This window comes from Gopherus flavomarginatus, chromosome 24 (assembly GCF_025201925.1).
Source record: "Gopherus flavomarginatus isolate rGopFla2 chromosome 24, rGopFla2.mat.asm, whole genome shotgun sequence".
Taxonomy (NCBI): domain Eukaryota; kingdom Metazoa; phylum Chordata; order Testudines; family Testudinidae; genus Gopherus; species Gopherus flavomarginatus.
Genome location: NC_066640.1, coordinates 5,275,760 through 5,293,075, shown reverse-complemented (window position 1 = coordinate 5,293,075; position 17,316 = coordinate 5,275,760). Strand labels below are relative to the sequence as shown.

At 44.3% G+C, this 17,316-nt stretch overlaps 1 protein-coding gene across 4 annotated transcripts in view; it reads left to right on the top strand.

Moving 5' to 3' along the window:
- REXO1 (RNA exonuclease 1 homolog) overlaps positions 1-17,316 on the top strand; it is a 78,132-nt gene that overhangs the window by 47,743 nt on the left and 13,073 nt on the right. For 3 of the 4 annotated variants that reach the window (XM_050933696.1, XM_050933697.1, XM_050933694.1), the window contains exons 8-11: positions 1,258-1,371; positions 3,012-3,149; positions 6,468-6,581; positions 8,576-8,649. In XM_050933696.1, the coding sequence (XP_050789653.1) occupies positions 1,258-1,371; positions 3,012-3,149; positions 6,468-6,581; positions 8,576-8,649 (440 nt within the window). The remainder of the gene's footprint in view (positions 1-1,257; positions 1,372-3,011; positions 3,150-6,467; positions 6,582-8,575; positions 8,650-17,316) is intronic. The other variant, XM_050933695.1, reaches the window with a different exon arrangement.

The following is a 17,316-nucleotide window of genomic DNA, read 5'->3' as shown; positions in this document are numbered from 1 at the left end:
TACATTAAACAATCAATTTGTGCTGTTCTTGTGAAAAAAATTTCTAATCTCAGCCCCCTCCATTCCCCCCCATTACTTTCACAGCCATTAGTCAGCTAGGCTGAACTTTGGGAGGCTGTCCTTTTGGAGAGCTGCCAGTTAATGATTAGTAAAAAGCACCTGTGAACCATTATCTAATGTGTTGCACATATTCCCAAGCAATGAGGTTCTTTTTTAAGAAGGGTGAAAGATTCAGGCCCTGTCTACTCTACAGGGGAAATTCGATCTAAGCTACGCAATTTGAGTTACATGAATAGCGTAACTCCAGCGTAGCTTAGATCTACAGACCGTGCGGTCCATCTTATGCGATGTTGACAGGAGAGACTCCCCCTACTCTTCTCGATCTGGTGGAGTATAGGAGTCAACGGGACAGCGATCTGTTGTTTATTTAGCGGGTCTTCACTAGACCCGCTAAATCGATTGCCAATCTATCAATCACTGCTCGTGGATCCCCTGGTAAGTGTAGACAAGCCCTCAGTGTGAGAGTCTGGTCAGCAGGGACTTGGTGGTGGAGCGGCCTTGGCCCTTTTGGTGGGCCATGGTGATGCTGTTTGTCAGTAAAGGAGGTGGGGGGTGTCTTTGGCAGAAATGCTGCAGAGATGAATTCTTCCTCTTCTCGCTGCTCGGGAGCTTTTCCAGGAAACAACCTCACTTTCCTAGCTACACAGCTGCTGTAGTGCGTTCTCTTCTCTGCCTTCCCCACTTCCACTCGCGGCATGTTTCTGCCAAATGAGAGTGCTGTGCAGCAGAAGAGGTCATGGTTCCCATGGCTGAAATAAAGCCTGCAGCGTGGTTGCAATGTCCCTTGTATGCGAACAAGATTGTGCTATCCTATCGCACAGGATTGTGTGGTACAGAGCAGCGAGCATGTGGCTACTGGGAGTATACTGTAGAATTGTACAGCTATCCTGGCTGCCCCTGGGAAAAACACAGTAGGCTGACAGTATAGGCAGCAGTTTTCCTGTGACAGCTAGGAGTATTCCAATGAACAGGCCAGCCCTGAAAGCATCCAACAAATTCCAGCTCCTGAAGTAGAGAGAAATTCCAAGAGAGCAAACCGAACCATCCTTTCTCCAGCTACCCAACCTGTCTGTACCTAAGCTTCCCTCTGTGTATCGTGCCCCACCCCCCGGAATAAAGACTCTACTGTCAAAAGCTGGCAGCTGTGGATTTGATCCTTTATTGTTCCTGTTTCTCTTCTCTTCTCTCTCACGGCAGAGACCAGTAACAGGAAGGTAGTGTCTCACGAAGCTGTGCTAGGAGGGAAACTCGCTGCTAAGACGAGCTTTACGCTAAACCAGTCAGGGAACTTGCGGGCGGAGGACTTGACAGGTAAGTCCCTTTTTCTCTAGTTCCATATCTTGCAAGTCAGTGGTGTGTGTATAACATAGCTGGAATAGAGGAGGGTGGCATCTTGCTGATCCATGAGGCAACGTGACTTCATCGTCAGGTCAAAGCTTTGCACGTTATCACTTATCGAACGGTGCAAAACCTATGCTGGGTGCTGAAGTCCATATAAGAGCTGCAGGCTTGTTCACTCCAGTGGCATGTTTGGCATCCACCCCCAGCCCCTGAGGAAAAAGGAGTCCACCTCTGGCTGATGTGCACTCTAGCTGCCCTCCCTCTTCTGGGCTGTACTTTTGAGGTGAGTTCATTAATCCTGCCCATGTGGTTTTGATGTAACATCAACAGGTGGTCAGAAAACTTGTTTGATGTGTTTGGATTTGCAGATGCCTTTTGGATGCTCCATATCATTAACTTGCCATTTCCAGCACTGGGGGTTGCTTTTGCCTTCTTGCCCAAGAAGGTGTGCTTTGCATGTGATTATTTTGGGTCCATCACCGTAAGAGGAGATTATCTGTATTCAGTGTTAATATGTCTCCATATGGTCTGTAGGGGCTCTTTTTCAAATGGTTTACCAACATTGTACTAAAAGGCCCAATTGTATGCAAAGGATTGTGCCACTGGCATTATCGTTGTTGAGTCGAATCAGTTGTGCACATCTCAGTTGCCAAGAGATGTGTAGTAGACAGGCTGTTGGGGAGATCAGAGAAGAGCCACAAAAACTACTAAGGGGCTGAAGGGATTGACATATGAGGAAAGCTTAAATGGATCTGTGTAGCTCAGGTAAGCAACGGAGCGTCTTCTTTGCCAAGAAGGCTAACGGCATATTGGGCTGCATTAGTAGGAGCCTTGCCAGCAGATCGAGGGAAGTGATTATTCCCCTCTATTTGGCACTGGTGAGGCCACATCTGGAGCATTGTCCTGCTTTGGGCCCCTACTCCAGAAAGGATGTGGAAAAATTGGAGAGAGTCCATCGGAGAGCAACAAAATTGATTGGGGGCTGGGACACATGACTTATGAGGAGAGGTTGAGGGAGCTAGTATTTGAAGAGTGTAAACACAAAGCATAGAGGGGAGTTACTGAGTGTGGTACAAGGAGTTATAACTAGGCATAATAAAATGAAATTAACAAAAAGAAAACCGAGGCTGAATATAAGGAAAAAGCTCCTGAGAGCAAGATCTTAAATGGCTGTGGGTAGCCTCTCAAGGGATGTGGTGGAAGGCATGTTGCTTGACACACTTAACCGTATAATGCTGAAAACATTTTAAAGATTGAAATAATGTATCAAGCTCCCAAGTGTACAATCTAGCCACTGAGATGTTCTGAAGTCGGACCCTTTTTGGAATGCCTCAACAGTTCTAGGCCAAAATTTTGAGACATAAGTGCCTAAAATTAGTTGCTGAAGAACTATACAAATCAGGTCATATATGTACATGCCCAGTGTTGCCTTGTAGTCTATTTCCCTGGACTTAGAATTGTTTAAATACTGAATAGAAGATGTAGAAGCAAGTCTGAGACAATGGGGCTCTCTATGTGAATTGTGATGAGTAGCACGGCTGCTGCATAGAAAATGATTGGTACTCCTGCTGCTTCAGTGTTGCGACATCAGCATTTCCTTTGGTACCTAGGAGCTGCTTTGTACAGAAGACTGAAGGAGTATCTCCTGACGGAAGAGCAGTTGAAGGAAAATGGTTACCCAATGCCACATCCAGAGAAAGCCGGCCGTGCTGTCGTTTTCACTGTGGAAGAGAAGAAAAGTATTGACTGTAAGCTCCGCTGGCTGTTGTGGTCAGCAAGGTTTCTTAGCCAAAGTACAGCCTGTACGCCCCATGCTGCCTGCAGCCACCCTCGAAGGTGCAGCCCGAGGACACTGCAGATTCCAGCATGTGGTCATTCACTCTCATCAGGATAGAACTTCGTATGCTGGGACCAGTGTCTCTGCAGGCTGCCCCTTCATACTGAAGATGAGAGTAGCTGCAAATGACTCCCTATCTTTCTGATGAATGAGAGGTTCCTAAGGCTTCATGTCCTGGAGAGCTATTTTCACTACAGGGTATATGCCCTTTGACCTCACCACAGCCTCATATGCCTTGTATGGTGATTCTAGCTGCTGTCAGCGGCAAGAATCTTTTCGTATCCCTTCCTTGGCCCGCTGACTCTCACGTCCTCAGAGGAGATGACCAGGATTGCAGTCACTTGTTCTCCACTGCATTGTGGAACACTACTGGGTTATAAACCTCAAAAAAATTTAAAAATTGTTTGCTCCTCAGGGGTTAGCATATGTAGGTGTCTGATTTGATATCCAGCTTTGGCTGGTGTTTTGTCAATCCTGAGGGCAGCAAAGATTCTGTGTTTTGGGGAACAAGTATCTAGATCTCAATGTTAGGGTGGAGCACATTTTAATTACGTTCCCACTTGGCCTTTCTCTCGTCCCATAGGTCCCCTGAGCTACCTGTCTGCTTCACGCTCCAGAAATAGTGAGCATCTCTGGTTGGAATTCAAAATATCCCAGAGCTTGCAGGCCATCCCTGAGGAAGGCAAATGACAAAATTGTTTCACAAAGAGCCTTTCGTGGAGCTGCCTAAGGGGTTTCCATGCGGGCATTGAAAACCAAGTTCATGTCCAGGGGAATTGAGGGAGACGTACTCTAGGACTCAAACAGCTGTAGCTCCCATGAACTGCTATGGTGGTTTAATAAACTGCAGGAGGTGCCTGATTGGGTCCCCAGTAACACTGCAGCATGATTTAGAATAGCGCAGTTTTCAATTCTGACACTTGGGTGCCACCACACACAATTTTAAAGGCCCTTTAATAAGCAGTGGATCTGATTTTCTGAAAAATGGTATTCATTGGGAGGACTTAAACTTCTTTTTAAACTAAGAGGAGACCAGAGTCCTACAGATTGAATAAAATGTCAGGCCAAAGTGCAAAGTATAAATGCATTATCAGAATGTATAAGAGCAAAGAAGGGACTTGAGGTATCTTGTTCAGTGGAGTCAGTCATTTGGTTATGGAGGGATAGCTGGCTAAAGTGTGTTAAGCATTCATCCATTTAACACCTTGCATCCATTTTTGTACTGTGAATACTGTTGCATCCTGCACTGAAGTTCGTTGACTTTAATGCTGACAGGTACTGTATTTGTTAAATTCTTTATCTTCTGAACTGACCAATCGCCTACCTTCACGTAGCCCAGAGTTCGTAGTACCTAGTGTGCGTCTGCAGTTTCTTGTAGGTGTATTGGGAGCTTTGGTTTTGATGCTGTCAGTAACTTAAGCCATTGGAAACCTACATCATTATGTTATTGCAACCTATTGAATGAAAATATAAAGTAGATAAGTAGGACACACAGGCTGTACAGACCTGTTAGCTAAACTGATATTGTGGTTTTGGGAAAATTGTTCAGACTAGAATGCAAGGAATTAAATTGTATTGAGGTTAGAGGTCCTGCTATCAACTTTTTAGTTTTGGAATCTCCCTTGTAGACTTTTAATAGTGAACAATGCAGAAAGCACAACAGAAAATCACCCAGTGCTCTGGCTTTGGGCATTCTTCCTTTCAGGTGATGCACAAAACTAATGACCACAAGTGATCAAAAAAATTAACGATCTTATGGTACATTTTTGGAAAGAGCAGGGGTAATATTCCAGGGATTTGGACCAAGTTCTAAATAGTGAAATTAACGTTGTGCTTATCCTATATACCCTGTGAAGTTCTATTCTGGTGTTAGTTTATGGTGTGCTATTAGTGTCATGTTTCACCCCAGCGGGAGCTGCATTTTCCTATGCCTGCTAAAGTGTTACAGCATTTTTAGTAGGAAATGCAACAGTTAAGACTATGTTGAAGTTTCCATTCTAAACCTTTTCTCTCCTCCACCCGCTTTTTAGTTGTTTTTAACTTTCTCAAGTTCCTCTTGAGCTGAAACTTACAATACTTAGCCTCAGCCCAAAATTAATTTTTTTTATGTTTGACTCCCTTTGGATTGATGAGACCAGGGTGGGACAAATACTCATTTTTCCCTGTATATTCTAAGTGGAGACCGTGTGCTTTCAAATACACCTCTACCTCGATATAACACGAATTCAGATATAACGCGGCAAAGCAGCGCTCCGGGGGGTCAGGGCCGCGCACTCTGGTGGATCAAAGCAAGTTCAATATAACGTGATTTCACCTATAACGTGGTAAGATTTTTTTGGCTCCCAAGGACAGCGTTACATCGAGGTAGAGGTGTGCCTGTTACTTGGAAGATTCAAACAAGGCTTGTTTTAAAGTTTGCTATAAGGGAAGAATGCAGAGCTGAGTTTGAGGAAAATTGGTTCAATGTTTATAAAGTTTTAGGAACTTCAGAATCATGATGTTCGCATGTTCTCTTACTACCTTTCTCCATCTTTGTGCTGTGCAGTTTCTAAAGTGTTTGGGGCACGTGCTTTGGTTTTGAGTGCTCATACATACTTATGGCCATCTGAACACAGGCCATGGTACTAAAGCGACATTTTTCATGTTTACATTTTTTCTTTTTTGTGAAATCAGGGAAATTAAATGCAAAACCTAAACATTAATGCAGAGTTAAGGATGAGAATTCCAGCAGGCAAGATTCAGGAAAATCGGTTAACATTTCAACTGCAAAGTTGTCTTAGCCATGGTGTGTGTATGTGTATATCTAGATCTAGATCTAGATATATATAAAATAGTATTTTCTAACCCTCTATTTCCATGGTTGTATAGCTATCTCAAAATACACAGGCTGTGTGTGTACTAGGTCAGAACCGAGAGTTCAAAGCAATTAACAAACATTAAGCCTCATTAACATTTCTAAGTTGATATGTAAGCGGCAGTATACCCATTTTATAAATGGGCAAACTGAGCTCTAGAGACTGAATTTCACAAGGTCACCTCCTCAGTCTTTGATGGGGCATATGAATTCTGGCATCCTCATTCCCAGTCTTCCCTTTTCTAAACACTAGACAAAGCTGTCTCCTGTTTCTTTTTGACGCTGGAAATAGGAACAAATTTAACTTACTGATTGCCCTGTTTAAACTGGCTGAAATGTAGACTTTCCAGTGAGCTAACTCCCCTTATTTTAAAGCTTCGTGCAGGGTTTGCTGCCGCTGTGGTACTGAATATATGGTCTCAGCATCTGGAAACTGCATTCGCAAAGAGGAGTGTCTCCATCACTGGGGAAGGCTACGCAAGCAGCGAGGTAAAGGGCTCTGATGAAGGTGTCAACAAAACATTAGCTGCACTTTGCCATTTAACATCTGACCTATTATTAAACTTGACTCACTGCAAAAGCCAGTTTGGTTTTGTGCTTTGTCATTTTTTTTATTGTTTTCTGTGGGTTTCACCAAAGTTGTGCATTGTAGCTGCAAATTGTCAGCATGTAATTTTGCCACTTGGTGATGGAACACATTACAGAAGAGTGGACTTGGCAAAACACCATGGTAGCAGGTGGTGTTGTGATCCATGAAATGTAACATTGCAGCTGTAGCAAAGATTTAATTTAAAGAAATACTTCTTCCACTCTACTCAGCACTGATAGGACCTCAGCTGGAGTACTGGGTCCAATTCTGGGCACCACGCTTTGGCAAAGATGTGGACAAATTGGAGAAAGTCCAGAGGAGAGCAAGAACAGTGATTAAAGGTCTAGAAATCATGATCTACAAGGAGAGATTATAAAAAATGGGTTTGTGGGGAAACTTGATAAGTCTTCATGTATGTAAAAGGTTGTTATAAAGATGAGGGTGATAAATTGTGTTCCTTCACTGCCGCCACTGGGCTTAAATTGCAGCAAGGGAGATTTAGGTAAGACATTAGGAAAAGCTTCCTAACTGTCAGGGTAATTAAACACCAGAACAAATTTCCACAACTCCCTAGGTATCCTTGGAGGGTTTTAAGAACCAGTTAGATAAACACTTGTTCGGAATGGTGTAGATAATACTTAGTGCTGCCTCAGTGCAGGACTAGATGACCTATTGAGGTCCTTTCCAATCCTACATTTCTATGATTTTGTATTACCCTATGGCAATTCTCTCCCTTCCCCCACCTCCCTAGGTCTTATGTCTTCCTTTAGTAAACCCATTGTCCTTTTAGGATAATGTCTTGTGGGCTTTCAAAATAGGGTCAGGCCAACTCTAAAAATGATTTTAATCTGTTTGGAGTCAGTGCAAAGGCATGTACTGTACTGGTGGGGGCAGAGCTGACTTGCTTTGTCAACAAGCTGATCATTATTGTGTGTGGGATTCTGCCTTTAAGCTAATTTCCTTTCTAGAAGGCAGGTGGGGGGCAGTGGGTAGCAGAAGGATGCAGTAGCCAGGTCTAGAGATAGTTATGTCTCTAGAATGAGTGACTGTTGGAAGGAGAACTGATGGGTGAAAACGGGATCTGTTAAGAAATAATGCTGGTCTCTGACGGATTAATTGTATCCACTGAATCAGTCTTACTGTTATTACAGTAGCTTCCCGAGGCCCCAGTCGGGCTCCTTGTTTGAGGCGCTATGTGAACAGTACAGAGTAGTGGTCACTGCCCCAAAGAGCACAGTGTTTTCAATTGAATTCTTTCCCAGAGAGAGGCCTTTCTAATTAAAATCTTTGCTGTAGCTTTCAAAATATCCCTTTGCGCACACAGCCTTCGTCATCCATGCCTCTGTTTCGCAAGCCTGTTTGCTAACCAGATCCACAACAAAGCTCCAGAGCATACCTGGCGCTCTTGCACCTTGCTGCTGAACTTGGTTTAGACTGGCTGGAAGGGGAACACTCGAACCCTCTAGGTTTGGGGACTTTACTTCTCAATCTTTTCCTTTAACTGCTCTAGAAATTTTAGCAAGTGATCGTGAAAGAGTTGGGTCGCGTCTACTCAGCAGCCGGGAGGCCTAATGCCCAGCTCAGGTTGACATGCACACTCTAGTTCAGCTCCAGCTAGTGCCTAAAAATAGCAGCGTGGCCACAGCAGGACCTCGAGGTAGACATCCAAGCACGTGACCAGAGTCATGTGGGATTGTACTCTGGTGGCTACCTCAAACTGCCGCATACCACTGTGGCCACACCTTTCTTTTTAGGCACTAGCTCGAGCAGATCTAGCATGTGTCTGCCTCCCCAAATTGGGAGTTACGCCTCCTGCTGCTGTGTAGATGTACCCTTTAGCTAACAAGGTTCCTTGCTATCTCCGATGTCTGACTCCTGTCTCTTGCTGTTTCAGTGCCGGGGGGCTGGGAAACACACTACAGCTGCTGTTCAGGAGCTGTGGGTTCACCAGGATGCCAGGTGGCCAAAGTAAGTTGTGCTTTTATTCCCTCTCCATGACCCTGATCATCTGTCGCTTACTGTTTGTGTGCGCTTTCAAAAGACTCTCTGCTTTCTTTGGGAAAAGCGATTATATGTTCAACATACTCAGTTATTAAAAGGTTGGAAATGTTCTTTAAAAAAATCATGTGTCAAGAGAGGGGTTTCTGCCTGGAATTTGACTGACTGATTCTAGGCAAACCATCATGCATGACACCCTCAAGGAGTTAAGATCTGGTCTGCTTTTAGGTTGTGTTAGAGCTAGAGTAAAAGGAAGTCCGAGAAGGTTGGTGCACTCGAGCTACAAGTACGATCACTGCTATTCCTGATGCTTGGAAACAGCTACGTGGCACAAAGCAACCTGGACAGAACTAGTGTCACTCTCACACAGATTTTCCCTTGGCCTTCCCTTCCTCACATGCCTATAAAAGCCACTCTTGGTTTGGGGAGTAGGGGGAAGTATGGGTTTTCTTCCCTCTACAGGGCACTTTATTTTCATTACCCTGGCTTGTTCTGTCCTCCTCCATATCAGTGCTCAACGCTTTCCCTCTCCTCCCCCCTACCCCCCCCCCCCGGGAAAGTACTGGATGGGACAGTCCCTTTGGAACCCATAAAGGCTGCTCGAATCTTGGGGGCACAGCAACTGAAAGTGGTTCTAGCACCTGAAATCCAAGTGGGTAAGAAACCAGCTAAGGAATCGAGCTCTGGTCTCTTGCTCCAGGGAGCAGAATGTTGCTCCCGAATGCTTAGTTGGTAAAAGGTGCCTTTCTTTCCATGTGCCACTTGTAAGAGGAATCCTAGCCCTGGCACAGGACCAGTCTGGGAATGAATGACTGTCTAAAGTGAGCACCCCTGTCCCATCAGCTCCTGCCGTTGGGTCTGCTGAGCTGCTTCTCAATCATTTGCTTCACTGGCCTCTCTGTACTTCCTTGTTGCTAGATATTTTGTTTCCAGACAAAGAAACATTGTCTAGAACCAAGCAAGAGGGAACACAGAAGGAGCTTATCGAGTTTTATTGGGCCCCAAATTTAATCAACTTCAAAATGTCTGATGTGCCCCATGTCTTTAAAAATCTGTAGCAATAGAGCTCATTTTTCCCACCCTGATTTTGAGGCCCTTGGCTGGCCCAGCAGCAATGATGAAGTAATGACTGGAGAGGTCTGTACATCCTGTTAACCTGACTCTAGCGCTTGTGAAGGAGAAACAAACAAAAGGCAGCCATATTTAATGCCAGGAAGTACGAGGGCAGCTGTAAAACTCCAGGTTTTGCAAAACAGAAAAAGCTTCAGGGGGTGTATTGTACAGAATTATCCTGCCCTGGCCCTCAGGGCAGAGACTGGATTTACTGGGCTAATTTATTATTACTCACATAGTAGAAAAGACAATGTTTTTTAATCAGTTATATCTGACAGTGTTCTAAGGAGAAATACAGTGGGGGGAAGTCATAGAATATCAGGGTTGGAAGCGACCTCAGGAGGTGTCTAGTCCAACCCCCTGCTCAAATCCCAATCCCCAACTAAATCATCCAGCTAAGCCAGAAGACCTTGACAAGAAGTTATAGAAACATGACTTCTGTGAAGGCTTCTGTACTGCTGTTTGAGGCTATCTTAAGCCATAAAAATTCACAGCCTTTCAAGAAATATTCAGTCTCTCTAGTAGCCTCTTATTGCCATGAAGCCTGCTGCAGGGCTCTCTGGGGTTGAGGCATCCTCCTGCAACCGCCATCTCCTGGTTGCTATTGCTACACAACAATCATCTCTTTTCTGTTTTCTAATTAAAATGGGTGAGTTTTCACAGCATCTCTTGACGACAGAGCCAATATCAGTGATCCCCCAGCAGGCGTGTGATGAGGGGAAGTAGAATGGGCGTGTTTGGCAGGAGAGGGAAGAGAGCTGTTCTCAGCAGCTCTGAAGGCAGGCATTGTAAACAACAAGTAGCTGTAGCCAAGGCCCTATGAATGGGATATTTGGCTGTTCTTCGCCCTGGTGAAATTTCTACATCTTTTCCTGCCAAACGTACTTGAGATGCACAGGCCATGAGCTGCATTGCGGTTAGCAAATCGAACAGCAGATGGCAGACTGGAGCTGCACAGACGACTTTAGCTTTCCTATAAATGTGCATCTGGAGCTGCTGCACTTCACAGTAACTGTTGAGGGCTGGTTCTCACCATCTAAACACCTGGAAGTAAGGCCTGGTCTACACTACACGTTTAAACCGATTTAACGCTGTACCTGTCCACACTACGAGGCCCTTTATATCGATATAAAGGGCTCTTTAAATCGGTTTCTGTACTCCTCCCCGACGAGAGGAGTAGCGCTAAAATCAGTATTACCATATCAGATTAGGGTTAGCGTGGCTGCAAATAGACGGTATTGGCCGCCGGGCGGTATCCCACAGTGCACCACTGTGACCGCTCTGGACAGCAATCTCAACTCGGATGCAGTGGCTAGGTAAACAGGAAAAGCCCCGCGAAATTTTGATTTTCATTTCCTGTTTGCCCAGCATGGAGCTCTGATCAGCACAGGTGGTGATGCAGTCCCAAATACAAAAAGAGCTCCAGCATGGACCGTACGGGTGATACTGGATCTGATCGCTGTATGGGAAAACAAATCTGTTCTATCAGAGCTCCGTTACAGAAGACAAAATGCCAAAGTGTTTGAAAAAAAAATCTACAGGTTACACAGTGCTGCGTGACAAGCGTAACGGGAAGCCAGAGACTCAAATGGATGCTCATGGAGGGAGGGAGGGGGTACTGAGGACTCCAGCTATCCCACAGTCCCCAGCAGTCTCCAAAAAGTATTTGCATTCTTGGCTGAGCTCCCAATGCCTGTATCTTCAAACACATTGTCCAGCGTGGTTCAGGGTATAGCTCGTCAATTTACTCCCTCCCCCCACCACGTGAAAGAAAAGGGCGCAAAATGATTGTCTGCCGTTGCTTTCCCGGAGGAAAGAATGACTGACGACATTTACCCAGAACCACCCGTGACAGTGATTTTTGCCTCATCAGCCACTGGGCTCTCAACCCAGAATTCTAAGGGGTGGGGGAGACTGCGGGAACTATGGGATAGCTACGGAATAGCTACCCACAGTGCAGCGCTCCGGAAATAGACGCTAGCCTTGGACCATGGATGCATACCGCCGAATTAATGTGCTTAGTGTGGCTGTATGCACTCGACTTTACACAATCTGTTTTATAAAACCAGTTTATGTAAAATCAGAATTAACCCGTAGTGTAGACGTACCCTAAGAGAGCATGGGGCAGCAAACTCCCATGTGACACAGTCAGACAGCCGTTAGCTATCAGTGGTCCCAGCATATGTGCTAGGTTATTTTACTGAGCCCAGTCATACTGCAGCCCTAGTTGAGGGAGAAAAAAACCACTTGATACCCAATGACCAGTCTTTGTAAGTATCTGCATCCTCCCATTTCTTAGCAAAAGAAACCTGATATGTGTGCACAGATGCAGTGCTGGCAGGTCTGGCCATTGACGGTATGGAAATGGTTGAGCTATTGTACACAGGAATAGTGTTGGCTTTGAAGAAACAGATACTGAGGAGAAATTTTGGTAACGCGAGGCTGCTGTACAGTCACTGATGCACAGCATAGTTCATTCCCATTCATGTGGTTTCCTGCACTTTGGGCATGTCTGATTTGCAGTAATCACATGCTTATGCAAACATGCTATTCTCTCTGCCTTTATTGGGTACCTTTTTAAACATCTGCTTTGATTAGCCTACTGCCTTTGGATCTCTTCATCTGTGTAGCTACCTTGACTTCTAACTCTCCGTACCCAGTCACCAAACCTAGTGCCAGATGTAATTTATTTCCTTATGGGACAAGGAGGAGCCGGAGACAAGTGAGGTGTGTTGGTGTATGGAGGAGATGAGGTATTGAGGCAGCTGTGTTGGTTGTGGGCATGTAGCTGGAGAGTTGAGGGTGGTAGCCAGGCAGAGGCTAGTAAATTACAGAAGCCAACCGAGAATGGGAAGAACGTAGATGAGACTTTCTGGGACGCAGTAGAACAGTCCCACCCCTGATCTGACAGCCTCTGTGCTGTTGAAGAGGATGAAAGGGAAGGAGACCATCCAACTGGAACAGAGGGAAACGATCCCATAGTTGGGATCATCCTTCCAGATGATGTCATGGTATCCGCTCGCACTCTGGGGCAGGGAACTCCAGTTATTAGGACGAGACAGGTAATAGTTGTGGGGGGATTTGATCATTAGAAACATAAATAGCTGGGTTTGCGATGACCAGGAGAACCTCATGGTGACTTGTCTGCCTGGTGCAAAAGTTGCGGATCTCTCAAGACATCTAGATAGACTTTGTGTAGTGCTTGGGAGGGGCCTGTGGTCGTGGTACTTGTATGTACCAATGACATAGGGAAGGATAGGAAAGAGGTTCTGGAGGCCAAATTTAGGCTGCTACATAAGAGATTGAAGTCTCGGACCTCCATGGTAGCATTTTCTGAAATGCTTCCAGTTCCACGCGCAGGGTCACTTAGACAGGCAGAACTGCAGGGTCTCAATGTGTGGATGAGACAATGGTGTAGGGAGGAGGGGTTTAGATTTATTAGGAACTGGGGAAACTTTTGGGAAAGGGAGAGTCTATGCAGGAAGGATGGGCTCCACCTAAACCAGAATGGAACCAGATTGCTGGCACTTAAAATTAAAAAGGTCGTAGAGCAGCTTTTAAGCTAAGGGCTGGGGGAAAGCCGACAGGAGGAGCACATAGTTCAGACAGAGACATCCTTTAGGGGAGGATATATTAATGGAGATTCTCTGTCCTAGTAAGGAGGAGAGGATGGAAACTGATAAAATATGGGTAGGATCTGATGAGAAACAGTCAAATAAAAAAGAGGCCCATTCAGTTACATCATGTAATGGCTGGCAGTTAAAAAGGGACAAGTTTTTAAAGTGCTTATATACAAATGCTAGAAGTCTAGATAATATAGGTGAACTAGAGTGCCTCGTATTAAATGAGGATATTGATATAACAGGCATCACAGAAACTTGGTGGAATGAGGATAATCAATGGGACGCAGTAATACCAGGGTACAAAATATATCGGAAGAACAGAACAGGTCGTGCTGGTGAGGGAGTGGCACTATATGTGAAAGAAAGCATAGAATCAAATTAAGTAAAAATCTTAAATGAAGCAAACTGCACCATAGAATCCCTATGGATAGTAATGCCGTGCTCTAATAAGAATATAGCAGTAGGGATATATTAGCGACCACCTGACCAGGATGGTGCTAGTGACTGTGAAATGCTCAGGGAGATTAGAGAGGCTATAAAAATAAAAACTCCCCATATTGACTGGGTACATGTCACCTCAGGACAGATTGCAGAGAGTTTCTTGACACCTTAAATGGCTGGTCTTGGAGCAGCTAGTCCTGGAACCCACAAGAGGAGAGGCAATTCTTGATTTAGTCCTAAATACAGCACAGGATCTGGTCCAAGGGGTGAATATAGCTGGACAACTTGGTAATAGTGAACATAATATAATTAAAGTTAGCATCTCTGTGGCGGGGAAAACTCCACAGCAGCCCACCACTGTAGCATTTAATTTCAGAAAGGGGGACTACACAAAAAAGAAGAAGTTAGTTAAACAGACATTAAAAGGTGCAGCGCCAAAAGTGAAATCTCTGCAAACTGCGTGGAAACTTTTTAAAGACAGCATAATAGAGGTTCAACTTAAATGTATACCCCAAATTAAAAAGAACATAGACAACCAAAAAAGTGCCACCCTGGCTAAACAACGAAGTAAAAGAAGCAGTGAGAGACAAAAAGACCTCCTTTAAAAAGTGGAAGTTAAATCCTAGCAAGGCAAATAGAAAGGAGCATAAACTCTGGCAAATGACGTGTAAAAATATAATTAGGAAGGCCAAAAAAGAATTTGAACAGCCAAAGACTCAAAGTAATAGCCAACATTTTTGTAAGTATGTCAGAAGCAGGAAGCTGCTAAACAACAAGTGGGGCCACTGGATGATCGAGGTGCTAAAGGAGCATTCAAGGACGATAAGGCCATTGCAGAGAAACTAAATGAATTCTTTGCATCGATTTTCACGGCTGAGGATGTGAGGGAGATTCCTAAACCTGGACCATTCTTTTTAGGTGACCAGTTAGAGGAACTGTCACAGATTGAGGTGTCATTAGAGGTGGTTTGGAACAAATTGATAAACTAAACAGTAATAAGTCACCAGGACCAGATGGTTTTTACCCAAGAGTTCTGAAGGAACTCAGATGTGAAATTGCAGAACTAACAATTGTAGTTTGTAACCTATCATTTAAATCAGCTTCTGTTCCAAATGACTGGAGGATACCTAATGTGACGCCAATTTTTAAAAAGGGCTCCAGAGGTGATTTTGGTGATTGCAGGCCGGTAGGCCTGACTTCCGTACCGGGCAAACTGATTGAAACTATCGTAAAGAACAAAATTGTCAGACACATAGATGAACATAACTTGTTGGGGAAGAGTCAACGTGGTTTTTGTAAAGGGAAATCATGCCTCACCAATTCTTTGAGGGGGTCAACAGGCATGTGGACAAGGGGGATCCAGTGGCTATAGTGTACTTAGATTTTCAAAAAGCCTTTGACGATGTTCTTCACCAAAGGCTCTTAAGCAAAGTAAGCTGTCATGGGATAAGAGGGAAGGTTCTCTCATGGGTCGGTAACTGGTTAAAAGATAGGAAACAAAGGGTAGGAATAAATGATCAGTTTTCAGAATGGAGAGAGGTAAATAATGGTGTCCCCCAGGGGTCTGTACTTGGACTAGTCCTATTCAACATATTCATAAATATAGAAAAAGGGTTAAAAGGTGAGGTGGCAAAATTTGCAGATGATACAAAACTACTCAGGGTAGATAAGTCCCAGGCAGACTATGAAGAGCTACAAAAGGATCTCACAAAACTGGATGACTGGGCAACAAAATGGCAGATGAAATTCAATGTTGATAAATGCAAAGTAATGCACATTGGAAACGATAATCCCAACTGTTCGTATGCAACGATGGGATCTAAATTAGCTGTTAACACTCAAGAAAGAGATCTTGGAGTCATTGTGGAGAGTTCTCTGAAAACATCCACTCAATGGGCAGCAGCAGTCAAAAAAGCTCACAGAATGCTGGAAATCATTAAGAAAGGGATAGATAACAAGACAGAAAATACTATATTGCCTCTATATAAATCCAGGGTACACCCACACCTTGAATACTGTGTGCAGATGTGGTCGCCCCATCTCAAAAAAGATATAATGGAATTGGAAAAGATTCAAAAAAGGGCAACAAAAATGATTATGGGTATGGAACAGCTTCCATGTAAAGAGAGATTAATAAGACTGGGACTTTTCAGCTTGGAAAAGCGATGACTAAGGGGGGATATGATAGAGGTTTATAAAACCATGACTGGTGTGGAGAAAGTAAATAAGGAAGTGTTATTTACTCCTTCTCATAACACAAGAACTAGGGGGTCACCAAATGAAATTAACAAGCAGCAGGTTCAAACAAAAGGAAGTATTTTTTCACACAATGCACAGTCAACCTGTGGAACTCCTTGCCAAAGGATGTTGTGAAGGCCAAGACTATGAGAGGGTTCAAAAAAGAACTAGATAAGTTCCTGGAGGATAGGTACATCAATGGCTATTAGCCAGGATGAGCAGGGATGGTGTCCCTAGCCTCTGTTTGCCAGAAGCTGGGAATGGGTAGCAGAGGGTGGATCACTTGATGATTCCCTGGTGTGTTCATTCCCTCTGGGGCACCTGGCACTGGCCACTGTCAGAAGACAGGATACTGGGCTAGATGGACCTCTGTTCTGACCCTGGCTGTTCTTACGTTCATGTCAATATAATTTGAGGGAGGGTGTTTCCTGCTAATGCAGTAATAACTGTATTCTGGGCTAAAACTCCTTGATCTTAGAGCTTTAGTTCAGAATAAGGTTATTGCTTCATAATGGGACAATAATTTAACACTTTGGAAATTTGCTCATAAGGCCCAGAAGATAAATGGAAGGCAGTAGCTCTTTGCTGTTCATGTGTTTCTGTGCGTTTATCTGCATGGCCTGGTTTTGAAGTAAGGTAACTTATTTGCACTGACTGAGCACAGTATCTTGATTTCCTTGCACTCCCTTATACCTGGAATGCTCCTCTCATTGGCTCTTTATATGTTATGCATAGCTTTAAATCGAGACGGTAGCCACACAAGATAGGGATATGATGCCATAGAAGGGATTCTAGAGATGATCTAATGAGCCTGAAGCTGGAGTGGTTCAATATGAGATGCTCACTATGGAATTTCCCTGCTTAACCTTTTTTCTTTAAGGAGAAAGAGCAAATGTTTGTTAGTTTCCTCCTCATTTAATACCTGTTCCTGAATGTGTAACTTGTCTCTCAAGCATGAGCTACGGATGTGATTCCTGAACTTCTAGATCCATGTGGATGTGAGCAGGACCCGCGCTAATATTTTTACATCTGCCACCACAGAGCACAGTCGAGCTCCATCCTCTTTGGAATCCCCTTTCAGGTAGTTGAAAGCAGCTATCAGATCCCCCCCACCCCCATTCTTCTCTTTTGCAGACTAAACAATCCCAGTTCCCTCAGCCTCTCTTCATAAGTCATGTGCTCCAGCCCCCTAATCATTTCTGTTGCCCTCCGCTGGACTCTT